This window comes from Hypanus sabinus, chromosome 13, assembly GCF_030144855.1.
Source record: "Hypanus sabinus isolate sHypSab1 chromosome 13, sHypSab1.hap1, whole genome shotgun sequence".
NCBI lineage: Eukaryota > Metazoa > Chordata > Chondrichthyes > Myliobatiformes > Dasyatidae > Hypanus > Hypanus sabinus.
Genome location: NC_082718.1, coordinates 20,918,508 through 20,940,632, shown reverse-complemented (window position 1 = coordinate 20,940,632; position 22,125 = coordinate 20,918,508). Strand labels below are relative to the sequence as shown.

At 42.1% G+C, this 22,125-nt stretch overlaps 1 protein-coding gene across 5 annotated transcripts in view; it reads left to right on the top strand.

Moving 5' to 3' along the window:
- Positions 1 to 21,125, top strand: part of optn (optineurin) — a 61,854-nt gene extending 40,729 nt beyond the window's left edge. For 4 of the 5 annotated variants that reach the window (XM_059987279.1, XM_059987282.1, XM_059987278.1 and 1 more), the window contains 9 exons: positions 1,456 to 1,639; positions 2,658 to 2,773; positions 3,214 to 3,384; positions 5,214 to 5,307; positions 7,235 to 7,369; positions 10,220 to 10,372; positions 14,688 to 14,830; positions 16,029 to 16,120; positions 19,659 to 21,125. In XM_059987279.1, coding sequence (XP_059843262.1) covers positions 1,456 to 1,639; positions 2,658 to 2,773; positions 3,214 to 3,384; positions 5,214 to 5,307; positions 7,235 to 7,369; positions 10,220 to 10,372; positions 14,688 to 14,830; positions 16,029 to 16,120; positions 19,659 to 19,780 — 1,210 coding nt within the window. In that variant the 3' untranslated portion in view covers positions 19,781 to 21,125. The remainder of the gene's footprint in view (positions 1 to 1,455; positions 1,640 to 2,657; positions 2,774 to 3,213; positions 3,385 to 5,213; positions 5,308 to 7,234; positions 7,370 to 10,219; positions 10,373 to 14,687; positions 14,831 to 16,028; positions 16,121 to 19,658) is intronic. The other variant, XM_059987281.1, reaches the window with a different exon arrangement.
- The last annotated feature ends 1,000 nt before the right edge of the window (positions 21,126 to 22,125 follow it).

Below are 22,125 nucleotides of genomic sequence, written 5' to 3'. Positions count from 1 at the left end.
AAGGCAAGAAGAGATATTGAACCACTGGAAGATGATGCTGGAGCAGTAGTAATAGGGAACAAGGAAATGGAAGATGAACTGAATAAATATTTTTCATCAGTCTTCACTCTGTCAGAATATGTCAGAAGCAAGTGTGTTGGGGCAGAAGTGAGTGAAATTGCCATTACCAGGGTGAAGGTGATTGTGCGCAGCAGATTGATGGGCCAAATGGCCTAATTCTGCTCCTGATCTTATGTTCTTAATGAGGTGGTGTTCCTTTCCCTGAAAGTGGCCTCTTGGTGGTGGTAGAGGAGGCCATGGCCCGACATGCTGGAATGGTGATTGGAATTAAAATGGTTGGCCACTGGGAAATTCTATGGATGTTTCAGGCGAAGAACCTTCATCACAACATGAATGAAGGGTCTTCTCCTGAAAAGTCGACTATTTATTCCCCTCCACAGATGCTGCCTGACCTGTTGAGTTCCTCTAGTACTTTGTGTTGCTCTGGATTTCGAACATCTGCAGAATCTCTGGTGTTCAGATTGAAGATCCCTGCGATTAAAGATCTGACCTATTAGAATCTGAGCCTGTATGCTCCACATATTAGAAAAATATATAGATCTCATTGAAGTGAGATAAATTGTCAAGAATTTGGTGTTTTAAGATCTTTGGGCTTTGTACATGAAAGCACCCAGACACTGATCAAATTGAACTGTCTTAAGCGATGATTATGAAAGAAATTACAGATTTTGGGACACTTGGAGTTGAATAAATCCCAAAGGCCAGCAGTATAACCCAGTGACCCTGGGATTCCCCAGCATTATACTGGACAATGCAGGCTTACAGTATGATCAGAAGTCCCATTCCTTTGAAGGGGTTTCCTGATCTGCTTGAAAGAAGAAAAATCAGTTCCAGATTTTTATTTTGGGTTTCTAATTACTTTGTTTTGCAAAATGTTATATTTTCAAATTTTAAAATTTATGCATCTATATGCACAGAATGGTAGTATAGCAATTATCATAATGCTTTGCTACACCAGCAACCTGGATTCACCACTGTCTGTAAGGAGTTTGTACATTCTCCATGTGACTACATGGGTTTCCTCTGGGTCCCACATTCCAAAGACGTGCGAGCTAGGAATAGTAAGTTGTAAGCTTGCGATGTTGGTGCTGGAAACAACACAACTGTTGTGGACTTTCCCCAGCACACCCTCTGACTGTGTTGGTCATTGACAAGCTAATCTTACTTTCTAAGTGACATATAGTTTGACAGGATGCAAAGCCTCCTCTCAGTGTGGCCCACTAGCAAGACCTTATCAGAGCACACTCTGCCACCTTGGAGCCTGATTCCGGAGCTTGGAAGTCCTGGCTGTGGATAAGTCATTGAGGGGCTGCGTTGGACATCTGGGTGGTGATTAAGTTCTGTTTTACTTCATTTGATATTAATGTCAATAGTGCAACCTCCAATATTTTGCAGGATTTCAGAACTCTCCAAAGATGTTGAAAGAGTTAACAGTGCAACACAGACTGAAGAAAATGCAGAAGCACAATCTTTCTCTGATGCTGACCAGGGATCTGCATCGGAAATTGTGCTTGTTGACGTTAAAGAGGAGAATTCTGAAATTGCTGCTCCAGCAAAGGAATCAAATGCTGCAAACCAAGTAAGTACTTTCTATCAAAATTTGTAAAAGCAGATTGCGCAGTCGGCGTGGAAGTGATTAATTCACTGAATTCCTAACAAAACCAGGGGAGATCCATCTGCTATGATCATAGCTGTATGATATATCGTTAAGTTACCCACTAGTCCTAGAGATCAGCCTTGACCTAAACATGGAGTAATGAAAGTTACACTGATGGAAGCAAAATCTTCAGTTGGTAATAAAGCAAAATACAGTAGGTGATGGACATTTGGAAGTATTCAGCAAGTCAGGTCAATAGCCTTTCATCAGATATTTCATCTTTGATTTTGCAAGGTTTCCTTTGCTATACGAGGTGCTGGCCTAGAATTTGCACTTCATTCTCTAGATTGGGACTTGTTTCTAAAGGCATATATTTCAAAAGAGAGACAACTACATCCAGCAGAGATATTTCAGGTCACAATTTTCCCTCAGGCAAGCTAAGTATTGTGCTTTGTTGCTTTTGGGCTCTGATCCAGTATACTGTCAAATATATTAACATTTAACAAGACCCTTCAGGGCTAGAAAGGAAGGGAGAATAAGTACGATGAAGAAGGTGTGGGGAAGTAAGGAATATAAACTGGCAGGTGATACATACATACCTACTACTTGCTTACATAGCAAATCTTCAATTTCCCCAGCTGTAATTCTTTTTAAGAATTTAACAATTCTATGGTAAAGAGATTAAGTAATGCCTTAATCTGCCAGTAGATGATAAATACCCATGTCATGATTTCACATGAGGAATTTTTGTAAAAACTGACACTATTTTTGCTGGTGAATTTGAAACTAGAACATTAACCTGTATTGAGTGATGTCTTTCATTGTGGAAGCAGTGACTGGCATGTACAACATTGTAATGGTCAAATTGTAACCTCCATAATGTGCATTGAACTGTTCCTCAGAGTAAACTGCTAATAGAGTTAATACCTCTGACATTATAGCAGTTTGATAATTGCATAAAGTTAACAATTATTTTTAAATTGTTTATCTCCATGTGCAGAATCCAAATGAGGTTGAAGTATTGAAGTCACAAGTGATGTCATTAGTAAAAGACTTGCAGGAAGTCCAGAGCAAACTGGATGAAGCTGAAGACATGAAGAAGTCTCTTCAAGCAAGGTTAAAAAATATACTTTGTTCATGGATAAATAGATTATGGAGAATTTCAGTTTTTAAAAGGGCTTAGATTGCTTAATAGTGGAGTTATGACTGAGGTTGTCAGAATGTTTAGTCTGAGCTGTGTTGCAAATCCACTTGCTTAATATAGCTTACTGATTATCTGCCGATGCAGATTAATTTATTTTCATGTGTACATTGAAGCATTCAACTGAATGTGTCATTTGCATTAACAATCTAAGAATGTGCTTGGGGGTAGCCCTCAAGTGTTACCACACATACCTGTGCCAACATTGCATACCCACACTGTTCACCAGAATAACACCTGGTTATCCAGCTTGAGTCTTAAAAGTTTTGCATTCTTGTAATATGTTATCCTTTTTTTTTTAAGTTTAATACAATTAATCAGTAAGTTAACAAAACTTTAATCATTTCTCTTTCAGATGTCTGGAACTGGAACAAAAGCTGGCTAGCAATCAGGTAGTTATGGAGGATGTGAAGCAACTTAATTATTCCAATGAAAAATTGAAACTGCAAGTGGAAAGCTTACAGTCTGAAGAAAAAATTTTGCAGTCAAAGTTATTCGATGAAAAAGTGGCACTGGCAGAGGAAAAGTGAGTTTGTGTGTGGTTTACTCCAATAAACTGTAATGGGGTTTAAGCTGATCTTGAATTTGTCCATTGTTGAAGGAACATTTGATGACTCTGGATTGAGTTTTGATTTGGCTCTACTGTTATATTCCATTGTTAGCCATGATTACGGCTTGTTTCTGTGTTGGACGACTCTTCATCCCTACTGGTCTCTGCTGACAAAAACGCCCATCTAAGTTTGTCCCATTTGACCCATATTCCTCAAAGCCTGTGCTATCCTGTTTTGACTTCACAATTTACCTTGCTATGGCCTTGTACTTTATTGTCTGCCTGTACTGCAGTACTCTGAGTACAATTGTGGGGGAATGGCTTGCTTGCAAACTCTGACCTGGTCTTGAATACGCTGCCTTCATATGGTGAGAGTGCTAAGTGCTTGAAGTAACACAAATTGTGAAAAATGCTGTGGATTCCGATTAATTGGGACAAATTGGGGCCAGCACATTTTGGCCCAATTAAGCAGCTGCCTCATTTCGCTGGTTTCATAGAAATAGTTAAAGATATAAAAGAAAGACAAATTACTGCTTAACTGAATAACAGATTATGTATTTAAATGAAGTACAGAAAAATTTAGAACACTACCAGTTCTACTGGTGATTGTCTGATGATTCTGACGATGACAGGAAACCTGTGCAGGAAAGCTTTTAAAGTGAAAAGGCTGTTGCACTGGGGCAGTTCCACTGTCTCGACCTTGGAAGTCCAGGTCCATTGGGATGAGTAGATGTCACAACTGGGGTCTTTCCTGGTCGCAGTGGATGACTGTGCGTTGTCATGCCCTTCACTCACCATGAGGCACTGCAGGACTGCCTTCCTGGCCATTGGATCTCACTGTAGATCTTATCCAGCCTGTCTGCTGGAGCTGACTGCGCTTGCTAGGCCGGGTATGTCCCTGTCTTACTGGGGTATGAGATCCGCCAGCTAACCTCACCTGGTTTGGCTTGAATGTTGAAGTAATCTACTGGGATATGGCCGCTGTCACATGCAAGCAGGTATTTGGAACCATGGGTGACAGCTGAGTCTCTGATGGAGACCAAGGGTAACATTCACAGTGGTTGTCGATACCCTCAAATTCTTCATAGTTCCTAACATGTTGAAATAGTAAAATTGTTTTATTTTCACTCCCAGCTGTTTCTGCCATTTACAAATCTGAATCCTTGAAACTGCTTTTGTATTGTCTTATTGTTCTTGCCAACTGTCAGTGACAAAAATCACTGCTTTTTGAACACAAACACACGCAACTGATGCTATTTAAACTACTCTAAGCACGGTGTAGTGTCTAATGCCCACACAACGTACACGTGACTGATGCTAGTTAGAAAATGTTCAGCAACAGTCTCCTGCTCTGATTAAACAGCATATTGTTCCAAATAAACAAAGGGAATCCTGGCTATCTTCTCAATTTGCTCGTGGTCATGTAGAGTTGTCCCAAATAAGCAGCTGCAATTAACTGATGTCCCAGTTAACTGACTCCATTGCACTTGCATAAGTTGCGATTGGTAAGTGCTATGTTCAGAATTGAGAAGTCAGGCAGACAGGGAGAACAAAGCTGCTATGTCAGCTATAAATGCAAGAGATTCTTCAGATGTTGGAAATACAGAGTAACACACAAAATGCCAGAGGCGCTCAGCAGGTCAGGCAGTATCTATAGAGAGGAATGAACAGTTGACGTTTCAAGCTAAGACCTTTCATAAGGATTGCTGTGTGAACTATTTTGAGTAAAACAGGTTTTCATTTAATTAGTTCTGATTGAAATTACTAATCTTGAGTAATGCTTTCTTCTGGTTCTTCTGAAATAGGAGAAAACTTACACAAATGCAAGCTGCCTATGATACTTTGTTTAAAGACTATGGCAATTTGTTGAGGACTGATGAAGAAATGAAAATTAGAGAGGTATGTTTAATGTTTGGGAAATGGCTCTCACTTTCACCATTATGTAGGTCTGTAAAATATACAGCACTATATTACACAATGATTTTACAGAAATAAGCCGGAGTAAGTACACTAATTCTAGGTTTCAGGCATATGTTTATTTTTGTTCCTGACACTTAAGTAGCATGGTGGCTCTGTACTTGCAATTTATTTATTTATGAGTTGCATACAGAGTTAACAGATTTGACATAGAAACTATATTGCATTGTTGGTTTTTGGTTCCACTGGTATATTATTGCACTGAAGTACCTTCAGTCTGATTAACTTTCCATTATAGAAGATTCATTTTACTTCTATTAGAACTCTGGTTGTCTGTTCTAAACATAGGTTTCTGCACTTCTGCACAATGTTAAGTCACCTGATAGCACTGATGTACGTTGGCTCAGTGCTAGACAAACTTTATTTCATTGTGGTTATTCCTTTAGAGTTGCTTCTGAGCTATAATGCCAAGCAGATTCATACTTCACAAGTGAAGGAAATTGGGCAGAGGCAGGTGGGTGTGGGGGTGGTTGTTGCCACTCGGTAAAGCAGCCAGCGTAATCAAAGACTCCACCCACCTCGTGCATTCTCAAAAGTACTACCACCGGGCTCAGGGAAAGCTATTCTGCTGTGTAAGACTATTGAATGTCTCCTCACTAGAATAGGATGGGTTTTTGACCTCTGTCTACCTTGTCATGACCTTGCACTATATTGCCTACTTGCACTGCACTTCCTTTGTAACTGTAACAGGCACAAAGGAGGAGCTCAGGCAGCCCCTATGGAAAGGAATAAAAAGCTAAAGTTTCAAGCCAAGACCTTCCTGATGAAGGATCTTGACCTAAAACATCGGCTGTTTGTTCCTCTCCATAGATGCTGCCTTAAGATTTAGGATGGAGATGAGAACTGCTTTTCCCAGAGAGCGGTGAATCTGTGGAATTCTCTGCCCAATGAAGCAATGCAAACTGCCTCAGTAAATATATTTAAGACAAGGTTGGATAGATTCTTGCATAGTAGGGGAATTGAGGGTTATGGGGAAAAGTCCTGTAGGTGAGAGATGAGTCCATGGCCAAATCAGCCATGACCTTAATGAATGGCGAAGCAAGCTCAATGGGCCAGATGGCCTACTCCTGCTCCCATTTCTTACGTTCTTATGTTGAACAATTTCATAATTGACATCAACTTATTTTTATAGTGTTTATTGGGATTTCTGCAGATATTTTGGGGGGTGGTTTTGAGTTGATTTTATGCTATAATTATTGGTCCTCAAACCAGTTTTGCTATGCAATGAGATTGTTAAGAAGTTGGAGTGCAGAAAAGAATGTCAAGTTAAAGAATGGCAAAAATATCTCGACAAATTGGACATGTTTAGCTGGTTTGAACATTTCAGGAATAGCTTTTCTTTCAAACCTTGATTTTAATTCTGCTCTGCCTGATGGGAGGGTGGGATAAGAGAATGTCCAGGTGAGTGGGGTCTTTGATTATGCTGGATGCTTTACTGAGGCAGTGAGAAGTATAACAGAATCCATCAAGGAAGGCTGAAGCCTGTGATGTTAAATTACCTGTTTTTTTTTGCGATACTGCTTGTGGGCATTTATAATTTGCATATTGGCTGCCACAATCCCCATGACAACTCATTTATACATTATTCAATTTTTTGACCCTGGACCCTTATGGAAAAAGGGTTACCTAGTAGAGGCCTTTAAAGTTGATAAAGTTTTAAAATATTACCACAATCTAATTTTTGAAATAAGTACAATTCACTGACCCAACGATACACAAAAATGACTATTGAATCATTGCTTAAATATTCTATTTAACTTGGTATCTAAGTCTGGAATCTGAAAGTCTTTCTGTTGGCACTTAGCAATAATATGTTAAATTTGAAATCCATTTTGATGTTTTTTGACAGAGTAAACAGAAGGAAACACTATCTGGACTTACTGCTGAGCTGACTGCTGCTAAAAGGACGATGGAAGAGAACCAGAAAACAGTTAATCAGCTGCAGCAAACTGTTGCCCAGCAAGCTGAGCAGTTAAGTGTGCAGGTTAGATTGAGATTTGAACTTTTGCATTGGTACCTTTTTAAATAATACTAACTGAAATTTCTGTCTCTACCAAATGTTTGCTAGTGCTACTGATTTCAGTTAATTAAATGGATTATCTAACTCTATAAAGCTAATTGTACACACAGACCAGGGTCAGCTTCTTTATTATCATTGAAACAAGGGACCCCACGGAGATGGATATGTAGTTGTTAAAGCAATAATCAGGAACCAGTGTAGTTCTGTTTGTAGCAAGTGAATGATAAGACGTGTTTGAAGATTGAGTTTAGTTATATATGTTGTCACTAAACTGTATTTGTATTGGCTTTGGTTTATTATTGTCATGATAACACACTTGTCCACTGCTGCACTCCCTTCTGCAACACTTATAAAGCTTCCCTTCGACCAGCTTTTGGAAAATCAGATCACTCTTCAATCTGGCTTCTGCCAATGTACATGCAAAAACTGAAACGAGGCGGCCATAGTTAAAACCGTCCACAGTTGGTCCAACCAGTCGGCCTCTGTGCTACTGGACTGCTTCGATGATGTTAACTGAAATGTCTTCCATGATGAGGATGTCTCCCAAGTTCTCTGATGGAGTCACGTGCTTCTTCCAGAAGATCAATGACGATGTTGTTCCCCAGAAGTCAGTCAGGGTCTTCCCGAACCAGAAACCCTGGATCAATAGTTCTGTGCGAGTAGCACTTACCACGCAACATCAAGCTTACATTGCTGGCAATCATCTAGAGCTCAAGAAAAGCAGCTCTAGTCTGTGCAAAGCTAACAAGGCTGCGAAACAACAATATAAATAGAAGATTGAGTCAAGATTCACAACGAATAGCACACGTGACTTGTGACGAGGGCTGCATACTATTACATACTTCAAAGCCAAACATGGTGTTGCCGCCAAGGTTGCTGCCTCTCTCCCAGATGATCTCAATCACTTTTATGCTCGGTTTGATGTTGCTAACTCTGAGTGTCTGAGGAAAGCCACCGCTACAACTTGCATCCTGGACATCTCTGAGGCTGAGGTAGCAGATGCTTCCAACGAGTGGACAGTTGCAAAGCTGCGGAACCAGATGGCATCCCGGGGTGAGTACCTGGGATTTGCGCAGCACTACCAACAGGTGTGTTTACAGACATTTTTAATCTCTCCCTCTCCCAGTGTAGAGTGCCCTTCTGCTTCAAATTATCCACCATTGTCCCTCCACCAAAAAAGACCAGGTAACATGTCTGAACGACTGGCGCCCTGTCGCACTCACCTCAATAATAAGCAATTGCTTTGAGAGGCTGGTCAAGGATTACATCTGCAGCTTGCTACCACCCAAACTGGACTTCCCACAATTTGCATACCGACACAACTGATCAACAGATGATGCAATAGCCACTGCTCTACACACCGTCCTTATGTACCTGGAGAAGAAGGATGCTTATGTGAGAATGCTGATCTTGGACTACAGTTCAGCATTCAACACCACAGTTCCATCCAGGCTCCACAAGAAGCTCAGAGACCTTGGCCTTGACCCTGCCTTGTGCAGCGGGATCCTGGACTTCCTGTCAGATCGCCGGCAGGTGGTAAGAGTGGGCTCCCTCACCTCCACCCTTTGACTCTCAATACAGGAGCCTCTCAGGGCTGCATACTGAGTTCCATCTTTACCCCCTGTATACCCATGACTGTATCGCCACCCACAGCTCTAATCTGCTAATTAAACTTGCCGATGACACTATATCTCAAACAATAATGAGGTGGCTTACAGGGAAGTCATCTCTCTGACACAGTGTTATCAAGAAAACAACCTCTCCCTCAAACAAAGGAGCTGGTTGTGGATCACAGGAGGAAAGGAGACCAGCTAACCCCTATTGACATCAATGGATCTGGTGTTGAGAGGGTAAACAGCTTCAAGTTCCTCAGCATCCACATCACTGAGGACCTCAATGGTCCGTGCACTCCAGCTGTGTGGTGAAAAAGGCACAATAGCGCCTCTTTCACTTCAGACAGTTGAAGTTTGGTATGGGCCCCCAAATCCTAAGAACTTTCTACAGGGGCACAATTGAGAGCATCCTGCCTGGCTGTAACACTGCCTAGTATGGGAACTGTACCTCCCTTAATCACAGGACTCGGCAGAGTGGTGTGGATAGCCCAGCGCATCTGTAGTTGTGAACTTCCCACGATTGTGGAACATTATAAGGACAGGTGTGTAAAAAGGGCCCGTAGGATCATTAGGGACCTGAGCCACCCCAAATAGAATCTATTCCAACTGCTACATCCAGGAAGCAGTACTGCAGCATAAAAAGCCAGGACAAACAGGCTCCAGGACAGCTTCTTCACCAGGCCATCAGACTGATGAATTCATGCTGATTTGAGTGAACTCTATATTACATCAAATGTTCTATTTATTATAAATTACTATGATTGCACATTGCACATTTAGATACATGATGTAAAGATTTTTACTCATGTATGTGAAGGGTGTAAGAAATAGTTCAATTCAATCTGTTGAAAAGCTTGTCTTGCATACTGTAATACCATAACAATGCATTGAGATAGAATATGGTAAAAAAAAAGTGTAGAATAAAGTCTAAAAGCTACTGACAAACATACTGCGCAGGTAAAGTGCAAAATTATAACAAGGTAGATTGTGAAACTAAGAGTTCTGTTCAGGAGCCTAATAGTGGGATAGAAACTGTCTTAGCACTTGGTGGTACATGCTTTCAGGCTTTTGTATCTTCTGCCCGATGGGAGAGGGAGGAGAAGTGAGAATGTCCAGGTTTTCTTAAGTTGAGGATTTTCTAGAAGTTTGTCATTCATTATCAGAAAATCTGTTTTGTGTTGTGTATTTTTGTTTTATTCAGAAGGCACAGAATGCGACTTTGGTTGACATCTCTGCTCAGTTAGAAATGGCTGAGAAAGCCTTGGTGGAAAAGCAACAAAAGATTGATGTAATGAAACAGACCATCATCAAACAGGAAGAAGAAATGGAAACCGTGGCTGTATTCAAAGCGCAGGTGAAGTGCAAATCTTGGTATCAGAAACTGCTTGATGTCAGAGTACACTTGTATGTGACCAAGTGTAGGCTTGAATTATCAACATATCTAGCTTCAAATAATTGCTGTAATTGATTGGTAGAAATGTTTCAAGTTCTCATATTATCCTTGGTTTGGTATAGTAGAATAACTACCAGTTGCCAGAATGTGCACATTATGATTTAAGCTATGAATCAAGTGGACTTTCACATGAAAGTTGCACTTCAGCAGAAACCTGATACAGCAAATTTCATGATTATATTGGAAGAATCTATTTTTCAATGTATTTAGTGGGTTTTCAAAAATAGCATATGTATATCAGGTGTTAAATGAAAAACAATCTCCCGATTTCGTTTAAATTTCTGCAGGTTCAAATTTTAAACTTTCTAAAGCAAGTTTCAATTTTTATGCTGTACAAACTTAATGGAAGTATTCTAAATTCCGAAAGCTCAAATATTCCAGTTTGTATTTTGAAATTGATATTAAAATGAATCAGACTGTAGATAACTTAACTCCCAAAGATTTAAAGCCTTCCTCTTTTTTTTATCATAATCGGTTCAGCCAGTTGCAAGATAACAACAAAATGCAAAAGCCAGAAGTGATCTGAGTTGTGCAGATATATCTGTGTTGGAAATACTGGGATAAGACAAGTCGTTCAATGTCCAAGATATCTAATGGTTTAAGTGTCAATCGTTTTCAGTATCTGTTTTGGTGTATATTTGTTTTAGTCAGAATGCAAAATGCTAATTTGGTTGACAGTCTAAATAAAGCAAAACATACAACAGCAAGCAGACCTTTGATAACAGTTGACACTTAACCTTTTAGAAAACAGAATGTGTATACAAATATCTAGTAAAAGCAAACGTGCAGATAATAGACACAGAGCAATACAATACTGCAACAAGCCCTTGAGCCCAACTAGCCCATGCCAGTCATGGTGCCCACCCATCCAGTGCCAATTTCCTGTAATGGACCCACACCCCTTGTATCTATCCAAGTACTTCAGTGTTACTATTGTATCCAGTTACACCCATGTGACAAGTTAACCCACTAATCCGTACATCTTTGGAATGTGAAAGGAAACTGGAGCAACCGACAGAAACTTTTATGGTCCCAGGGTGAACATACAGATTCCTTATAGACAGCAGTGGAATTGAATGAGACTAGCTGGTGCTGTATACCATTAACCTAACTGCCATACTACCATAATGTTCCATTCTCCAGTTGATCGGGAAATGCCCAGGTGGGATCTGAACATGGGGAAGTTAATATCATGGAATGACTTGCTATTGAAAATGATCAGAATCTGGACGATGGTGTAATGCATAAACAATGTTATAAGTTACAATAAGAAATATACACAATATTAAGTAGTACAAAAACTAAGATGTTCGTGGTCCATTCAGAAATTTATTACGGAGGGGAAGACGCTGTTCCTAAAATATTAAGTGTCTTCAGCCTCCTGTCCCTCCTCTCTGGTAGCAATAAGAAGAGGGCATATCCTTGATTGTGTGGGTCCTTAAAGATGTATACCGGCTTTCTGAGGCATCACCTATTGACAGTGTCCTTTGGTGTTCCTCCTGGAACACCGGGTGGGGAGGCTAGTGCGCCTGGTGAAGCTTGGCTGAGTTTATAACCCACTGCAGCTTTGTATGATCTTGTTCATTGGAGCCTCGGTATTGGACTGTGATGCAACCAGTCAGAATGCATTACATCTACAGCAATTTGTTAAGCTCTTTGGTGACACATTAGATGTCCTCAAACTTGTAATGAAATTGAGCAGCTGTTGTGCCTTCATAATTGCATCAATATGTTGGATAGATCTTCAGAGATGTTGACGCCCATGAACTTGAAGCTACTCACCCTTTCCAAGTCAAGTCACTTTTTATTATTTCGACCATAAACTGCTGGTACAGTACACAGTAAAAATGAAACAACGTCCCTCCAGGGCCATATAACAATCACAGCACGGAAACAGGCCATCTTGGCCCTCCTAGTCCGTGCCGTGGTGCTACATGAAACAACACAAAACTACACTAGGCTATGTGAGACAACTCAAGGCTATACTAGACTATGTAAAACAACACAAAAACTACACTAGACTACAGATCTACACAGGACTACATAAAGTGCACAAAACAGTGCAGGGCAGTACAATAATTAATAATAAACAAGAGGGTAGGCACAGTAGAGGACAAATTTCAATATAATAATGATGTAGATGCCAGTCTGGACTCTAGGTATTGAGTCTGATGGCTTGGGGAAGAAACTGTTGCACAATCTGGTTGTGAGAGCCTGAATACTTCAGTACCATTTGCTAGATGGCAGGAGGGAGAAGAGTTTGTATGAGGGGTGTGTGGGGTCCTTCACAATGCTGTTAGCTTTGTGGGTGCAGCGTGTGGTGTAATGGCGGGAAGAGAGGCCTGGATGATCATTTCAGCTGACCTCACTCTCTGCTGCAGAGTCTTGCGACCTGAGACTGTGCAAACCAGGCAGTGATGCAGCTGTTCAGGATGATCTCGATACAACCCCTGTAGAATGTGATGAGGGTGGGGGGTGGGAGATGGACTTTTCTCAGCCCTCGCAGAAAGTAGAGCTGCTGCTGGGTTTTCTTTGCTATGGAGCTGGTGTTGAGGGACCAGGTAAGATTCTCTGCCAGGTGAACACCAAAAAATATGCTGCTCTTAACGGAGGAGCCGTCAATGTTCAGCAGAGGGTGGTCACTCTGTGCTCTCCTGAAGTCGAACAACCATTTCTTTTGTTTTGTTCACATTCAGATACAGCTTGTTGGCTCTGCACCAATCCATTAGCCACTGCACCTCTTCTCTGTATGCTGACTCATCGTTCTTGCTGATGAGACCCACCACGGTCGTGTCATCAGTGAACTTGATGATGTGGTTTGAGCTGTGTGTTGCATCACAGTCATGGGTCAGCAGAGTGAACAGCAGTGGACTGAGCACACAGCCCTGGGGTGCTCCTGTGCTCAGTGTGATGCTGTTGGAGATGCTGCTCCCGATCTGGACTGACTAAGGTCTCCAATCGGAATCTAGGATCCAGTTGCAGAGTGAGGTGTTCAGGCCCAGCAGTTTCAACTTTCCAGTCAGGTGCTGAGGAATGATTGTGTTGAATGCTAAGCTGAAGTCTATGAACAGCATTTGAACGTATGTGTCTTTTTTGTCCATGTGGGTGGGGGCCTCTGTTGAGCGGTTGGGACGATAAGTGAACTGCAGGGGGTCCAGTGAGGGGGGTAGCAGGGTCTTGATGTGCCTCCTGACAAGCCTCTTGAAACACTTCATGATCCCTTGACAATATTCTCTTGATTGCCCCTTCCTGATGTCCACAATCAGTTCCTCGGTCTTGCTGATATTGAGTGCAAGGTTGTTGTTGCGACACCACTCAACCAGCCAATCTATGTCCTGTATGCTGCCTCGTCACCATCTGAGATAAAGATGGTGACTATGAACCTATCAGGTGGTTGTAAAAATCTTTTTGGTCCACGTGAATTGATGAAGGATGATCCTTGCTGACTTGTATCCAACTCTGGTACACAGCAATCTGAACAACTTTTTACTGTGCTCTAGAACAGACAGCAAGCCAATTTGACATTGGCAAGCAATGCTCCCTCATTGACAAAACCCAGATTGTTTAGGAGAAAATATTAGTTGGCTTAAAAAATAACGTGTTTGCAGGTCAGGCAGCATCTTTGAAAGGGAATAAATAGTAGTTATTTTGGGCTAAGGCCCTTCGGGACTGGAAAGGAAGGGAGCAGGTCAAAATAAGATAGGGGGTGAGGTAAATATTACAAGCTGGCAGATGATAAGTGAGACCAGTTTGAGGGGTAAGGTGGGTGGGGGTAGCGGAATGAAACACGAAGCTGGGAGGTGATGGATGGAAAAGCTTAAAGGGCTGAAGAAGAAGGAATCTGATAGAGTGGACTGTGAGGGGGGGGGGGGGGGGGGGAGAGGAGCAGGAACACCAGAGGGACAGGTGAGTAGAAGAGAAATGATAAGAGGGGAGCCAGAACGAGAATGGAAAAAGTAGGAGGGAAGGGGAGGAATTACCAGAAGTTAAAGAAATTGACGTTTATCCTGTCACACTTGAGGCTACCTAAGCTGGCTTGGGAAGTGTGGCTTTTCCAACCTGAGAGTGGCCTTCCAGCAGTAGAGGAGGACATGGGCGGACGCATTGTAATAGGATGTAAATTAAAAAGGGTGGCCACCAGGAAAGCGGTGTTGGGCTTGTGTTGCAATACATAATCGTTGCAGAAGAAATGCATCTGAAATGCACCTTTCTGTAGGCTGAAGTGTACAGCGCAGATTTCCATGCTGAGAGAGCAGCTCGAGAGACAATTCATGCAGAAAAGGAGGCCATGGCTGAAAGGCTGGACCGGCTGATGAAAGAAAACACACAACTGAAGGAAGAACTGGACACACTTGGCAGGTATTGTTTTAAACCACATCTCAGTAAACACAAGCCAAATATTTTGAGGACATTTTGTCTTTTAGGCCTTTTCTCCCAGTTTTATCATTATTTCTGTTTTAGTTTCATCGTATGTAGAGCAAAACATGCAGTGAGATGCATTGTTTACGTTAACAGCCAACACACCCAACTATGTGTTGGGGGCAACTCGCAAATGTGCTATATATTTCCATTTCCAACTCCAACACCAACTTAGTGTGCCAACCATTACAGCAGAACAACACAAACAAAACAAAACAGGAGAATCTGCAGGTGCTCGAAATCCAGAGCAACGCACACAAAGTGCTGGAGGAGCAGAGCAGGTCAGGTAGCATCTATGGAAAGGAATTAAGAGTTGACAATTTGGGCTGAGACCTTTCAGGCCACCAAAACCCCTTTTCCACCCTCCTATCCACCCACTTACACAGACAGTCCTCCAACCCATGACCAGCTACCTCCGGAATCTCATGGAGGATTAAATTATTTTCCTATTGTTCAATTAGTTCAGGGTTTATAAACATTAAATGTAGTTAACTGTTAAAGCTATCTTAATAATATACCTTGGTTTGCTGTGGGATAAAACTAATCATTTTTTGCTGTAAATCTGAGCATCTAGCAACCTAGCCTTTACTCTCGTGAAATATTAACATAGAAGAGTACAGCACAGTACAGGCTTTTTGGCCAATCATGTTGCGCTGACTCTCAGTCCACTCCACAATCAAAATAACCTTTTCCACACAAGCTTCTATTCTTCTTTCATCCATGTGCCTATCTTAAAAATCTTAAATGCCCTGAATACCCCTGCCTATACCACCACCCCAGGCTAGACATTCCACTCAACCACCACTCTGTTTTTAAAAAAAACAAACAACTGAAGCTATCTCTGACATCTACTTGTACTTTCTTCCAGTCCTCGTGTTAACCGTTTCTGCCCTAGGGGATTAAAATCTCTGGCTGTCCACTCAATCTATGCTTCCTCATCTTATACACCTCAAGTTACCTTGTCATCCTCCTTTGCTCCACAGTGAAAAGCTCCAGCTTGGTCAGCCTATCCTCAAGGCAAGCCCTCTAATCCAGGCAGCGTCCTAGTAAATCTTTCAAAGAACTGTAACTTACAATGCTATAGACCAAGAGCTGGGAAGTGGGGAAATTTGATCCTGTGTATGTTCTGTTGAATTAGCAGGCAGTCTTTAGCAGAACTTCAGCGCCGGCATGGAAGTTGTGGGCCAATGACGGAGGGTGATGATGCATTACAGCAGCAAGGAGTGCGAGGTAAAAGCTTTGCATATTCTAAATATGCTTCTTCGTACTACTAACTAACTATATTGATGTAAGGTAGTGGTCATCATCCTTTTTAAGCCCAAGATCCCCTACCTCGGCCTTAGTGAAAGGCAAGATCGACCCCAGATCGATTAGTTACATGCATGCGCACCGGGGGCAGAAAAGACTGGAAATAAAACCCTGCAACCTGGAAGTAGAAAAATGCATAAACATCAGGGGTACCCACCCTTTTTTGCACCGTGGGCTGGTTTAATATTGACAATATTCTTTCGGACCAGCTGACGGGTGGGGGGGGAATACAACAGGAATACAACAGGAATACAGCGATACTGGAAGCAGGTTCCCTATGTCCAGTCTATTTTGCAATTTAGTTTTCGCAGCTCTCGGCACTTAGCTTCTGTTCTGCTTCCTCACGTTTTTTCCACTCTCAAAACTCAGTGGGTTTGTTGTTAAGTGCAGGATGCTTGGACTCAGGGTACTGAAGCAGTTTTGAGGGCTTCATTACCTCCTTAGACAGCCTCCCGGCCCGAACTGCAGCCTCCCACCCGCCAGCCGCTTTGACCGGGTGCAGCTGGTCTTGGGTGGGGTGAGAGGACAAGGTCAGGGCCGGAGGTCCCCGTGCCGGGGCTGTGGCGGTTGCAGTCCGGAGAGAGCGCGAGCGACCGAGGAGTGCGACAGTGCGACAGGGTGTGCGCCCACTGCCCACCCCCCCCCCCCCGTAGGACCTATCAGCCGACAAAAGTTTGTTTCAGTAGATCGGTAGATCGCAGCACGGTAGCTGCTCTGCTACTTACAAAACTGAGCCCGAATTAGGTCGTTCGCGAATATTTTAGCACCCGGTTCCCCATGAACATTTGGTGTACTAAACAGGTTTGGAGGCAGTGCCCATCTGTCCATGCTCCAGGCCGGTACCAACGGCACTTCCCGCCGGCCGCTCGAGGCCACCCAGTGATCCCTGGCACGAGGCGACTGATGACCTCGTGTGCGTTCAAGTTCAACAATGGGCGTGGCAGGGAATGAGGAAAGGTGCAGATGACTCATATCGTTTCCTCGCGAGCTGGTGGTTGGGGACCACTGAATTACACTGTGTAGTTCAGGGGAGCACTGGGCAGAAAGAACGGAACTAAAACCCCGCAACCCGGAAACAATCTCTCAACAGTATTTGTGTATTTATTTTTCATTTTTTTCCGGGATCTACTGGGGAAGTCTCAAAGATCGACCGGATCGATCAAAGATTGCGATCGACGGCTTGGCAACCACTAATGTAAGGTGACAAGTAGTCAGGAGAACAGAAGGCCATAAAACATATGAACACAATTAGGGCATTCATCCCATCAGGTCTACAGCATTCTCCTGTTTTCTCCTCGTAACATTTGCTGTCCTGACTAATCAAGAACTAATCAACCTCCACTTTAAATGTATCAAATAACTTAGCCTCCACTGCCATCATTGGCAATGGATTCCACAGTTTAACTGCCCTCTGGCAAAATAAATTCTTCCTCATCGCTATTCTAAAGGGATGTGAGGCTGAGGCTGTGCCCTCTTGTCCTAGACCTCCCCCATTTTTTTTAAACAGCCTCTCCACATCCACTCTTATTTAAGCTTTTTGATAGCCAATAGGTTTCCATGAGATCTCCCCCTCATTTTTCTAAGCTTTAGCAAGTATAGGCTCAGAGTCATCGAATACTTCTTGTATCTTGTACCCTTTCAATCCACGTACTTGGTCAAAGTCATCAGACACTCCTCATATGTTAATCCTTCCATTCCCAGGACCACCTCTGCACCCCCTCTGCTGAGGGTCATATCCATCATCTTACTGCAGTACATTGGGAGTCCACTCCAGTGAGCATTACAACCCAGAGTACAGTCATTCATCAGCTACACAAAGACATGGCTAGGCAGGAGCCTGAAGTTCTAGTTAGTGCCAGTGTGATTAAGGTGTTCCTTTGGTGGGTGAGGTAATGAAAACTGTCATGTTCACATTCATAAGTATTTGTGATTGATGAGGAACTTGTAAGTGTCAAGTTGCCCCTATTCGTGTTGTCCTTGTCCTAGTTTATGGGGGATTTGATGCTGTCTTGCCCAGTGGCTTTGCCTTGACATTTCTGATTTAGACCATAGAATATTACAGCCCTTTTGCCCATGATATTGTGCTGACCTTTTAACAAATCCAAAATCAATCTAACTCTTCTCTCCCTCATAGACCTCCATTTTTCTAAAACCTTTGTGTCTTTCTTAAATGTCCGTAATGTATCTGCCTCCACCACACCACTAGAAGCGTGTTCCACACACCTATCATTTTCTGTGAAAAGAAAAACCTACCTCCTGACATTTCCCCCCACCTCCCCACCTTCCAATATTTTCCTCGACACCTTAAATTATGCCTCTCTTGTGTTAGCCACTTCCACCCTGGGGGGAAGTGTCTTTGGCTGTTCTGTCTACCTGTACCTCTGTCAAGATCTCTATCCTTTACTCTGAAGAGAAAAGAGGGCACCACATTGCGTAGAGGTTAGCGTGACATTATTATAGCTCAGGACATTGGAGTTCTGAGTTCAGTGTCCTCTGCAAGAATATTTGTACGTTCTTCCTGTGTGCAAGTCTGTTTCCTCTGCCTGCTCCAGTTTCCTCCTACAGTCGAAAGACCTACCTATTAGTAGGTTAGGTTGGCCTGTAATTAGTCTAGGGTTAAATCGGTGAGTTGCTGGCTGGAACAGCTCATTGGGCCAGAAGGACCTGTTCTACGTTATATCTCTAACTGGGGGGGGGGGGGGGGGTGCTTCCATTAGTCAGGTTTGACCATGGAGGTTAGGTGACCATGATACGCAAGCCAGAGCATTACAATACGGAGACCCATGGAGCAAGCTCCCCCTCTCCACGCAGCTGATGAGTTCAAAGAAATGGCCGAGAATGGTGGTTTGGCACCAATGGCATTGCGGGAGTTGCCCCCATCAGCAAGCACTGAGAACTGTTAGGATTTTTCCTTGGGGGTTTACTTCCCCATGAGTAGATAGAGCCACAGGGCAGCAGAGGTTTGAGATCAGTTTGCTCTGTCCTAAGTGAGCTGCCAGCCACATAACCCCATCTGCCTGAAGCAACCTACCGTTGCCCCTTCTGTCAAAAAACACTTTCACTGGGCTTAATAGCTAAACCACATGTGAATGCCAAGAGATGGTCTTGATGTCAGGGGCTATTTGAGATGCACACCATTGGAGGCATTTAGTGGATAGTGGGAACTTATCCCCACTACCACCCCCAGATATAACAACCTTAAGGAACTTTCTCTAACTAAATAAAATAAAAACGCAAGCTTGCTGAACCTGTCCTCATAAGACGTGCTCTCCAATTCAGGCAGCGTCCTGGTAAATCTGCTTTGCACCTTCTCTAAAGCTTCCACATTCTTCGTATAATGAGGTGAGCAAAACCAAACACTAATGATCCAAGTAAATATGTTTAAAATAAATATTAGGCAAATATGTTCTGGTCTCAAACATGTATATAAAGAATTAATAAATTTAACTTTTGCTTACAGAACCCAGAAGCCCCGGTTGGCAGCACCAAGGTATTCTGCCAGATCACGCTTGCCCAAAGTGTGGGATTGTCCTCCCTGACATCGATACCTTACAGATCCATGTCATGGACTGCATCATTTAAGCATGTTCTCTTTTAAGAGACTGTTATCACTATGCATACACAACTTTTCATTATTTGGCTGGTGGAGTGAGAAGAGGTGGTCAAGGATTAATTAATATTTTTATTAAATATATTTTCAGATTAGTAAATGTGAAAGTTCTTGAATAATGCTATTTTAATATATGCTGTACATTTGTTTTGGGGTCTGTAAGGAAATGTACCAGTGGAATGGAGTATTGTTTACATCGGGAAATTGCACATTAACAAATCTGCCAGAAAGTGCTTTTATAATAGGGGAAATGAGGATAATGGGAAAAGGCAGGTAGGTGGAGATGAGTCCATGGCCAGATCAGTCATGATCTTATTGAATGGCGGAGCAGGCTCGATGAGCCAGATGACCTACTCCTGCTATATTTCTTATGTTTACTTATAACAATTGGGAAAATGGAAAATATATTTTCCTAAATATTTAGGGCTACAAGTAAAATAAGTAGATGACTTAAAGTGGATTAGAGATTGGCTTTGTGAGGCTGACTCTGATTGGACAATCTCACCACCAACGGTGCAAGTACAGATGTATGCTATAATCAGTGAAGGTTAAAGCTGAGTACAAAGATGCAGTAGCAACATTTGAGGCATTTAGATACGTGACCAGGCAGAAGGATTTATTTTAGATTGGCATCATGCTCAGTACAGGCGTGGTAGACTAAAAGAACTGTTCCTCTTCTGTACTCTTTTGTGTTAATTAAGTTATTCCATTTTGATGGAGTAGCCTAGGACAGTGTGGGAACAGCCCTTCAGACCACAATGTTGTGCCAAACTAATTAAAAAAGTAGTTTAAATGCCTAATTAATCTAATCCCTTCTGCCAAGACAATATCCACATTCCTTCTAAAGTCTCTTCAATCTATTTGTCCTTTCAAGTTGATACCAGTAGTATTTCTTTGCTCTTCTCCGATATGAATGCTGTTTTTTCAACAATCTATCTGATCTGCTTTAGAAAGCATGGATTACCGTCACCGTGCTTGCAGACAGAATTCTCCATGTCATTGTTGCGCTGTATAAAATGATTTTCTTCGATCTTTGTCTCACCATCACTTGAACCTCTTGTCTAATTGAATCAATCACAAAAGAGAACAGCAGCCATTTAGTCTGCCATGATTTTATATAGCTGTCGGATCTCTTCTTGACTGGCTTTGCTTTACTGCGTGTTATTGCTGCCACATTTTTCCGGATGTCATTGCCAAGCCATTGGCCACATTGGGGTGTCCTTGCTGTGGTAAGCCTTGCAACTTGAAGACTATGCAGAGCAGAGGAGCATGCACTTAGAACATGATTAAACAAAAATTGTGCACAATTACATGTTTTGGAATTGTATTTGACTATTAGGAAATGTTTTCAAATAAATGAGATTTAAAAAAAACTATGTCCAGCACATGTTATTCATGTGTGCACCACCAACACAGCTTACTTGAATATAAACAGTTTTGCCATCTATATAAAATGTTGTTCCGTCTCTTTGATTACCTTAGCAGCTGGTCAAGGAACAAGCATGTAGTGGAATGACTGTGGGAGAGAACAAAATGAAAGAATGGGGCAGAGCATGTATTTAGTGTGAAACTGATGTGCAATAAGGGAAGTTCTGAGAATGTTACCTTTCATGGAGAACTTGCAAACTGGACATAGTTCAGAGCAAGATACACACAATGCTAGAGGCACATGGCAGGTTAGGCAGCAACTAGAGAGAGGAATAAATGTTTTGGGCTGAGACCCTTCATCAGGATGCGTATTCCTCTACATAGATGCTGCTTGACCTGTTGAGTTCCTCCAGGATATCAAGCATCTGCAAAATTTCTTGAGTTTACAGTTTCAGAATAGCGGCTTCCCCTATTCAAACGAATGATTTTTCTTGAATGTTTGGAGTTCTGTACTTCTCAGAGCTATGAAAGTTACGAAATATTTAAGACCATTGATAATGTTTGGACTAAATTAGTAAATTGATTTAGTCATGTACTGAAGTATAGTGCAAAACTTGTCTCGCGTACTGTCCATACAGGTCAGTGCCTTGAAGTAGTAAAATGGAAAACAGTAACAGTGTAGAATAGAGAGTGCATGTAAACAAGGTGCAAGATAAGGTAAATTGAAGTCAAAAATCCATCTTGTCATTCTGGAGTCTGTTCACTAGTCTTATAATGGATAGAATATAATCAATAAGCTTCAAAGCCTGAGCCGCTGTACTTTGTGCGACTGAATTGACTTCCTCATTGAGAGACCACAGTCATTGCAGAGAGGAAGTAACTTACTGATGATCACGTAAGATCATTGTTGGATATGTGCTTAGTCCACTGCTTTACTCTCTCTGCACTT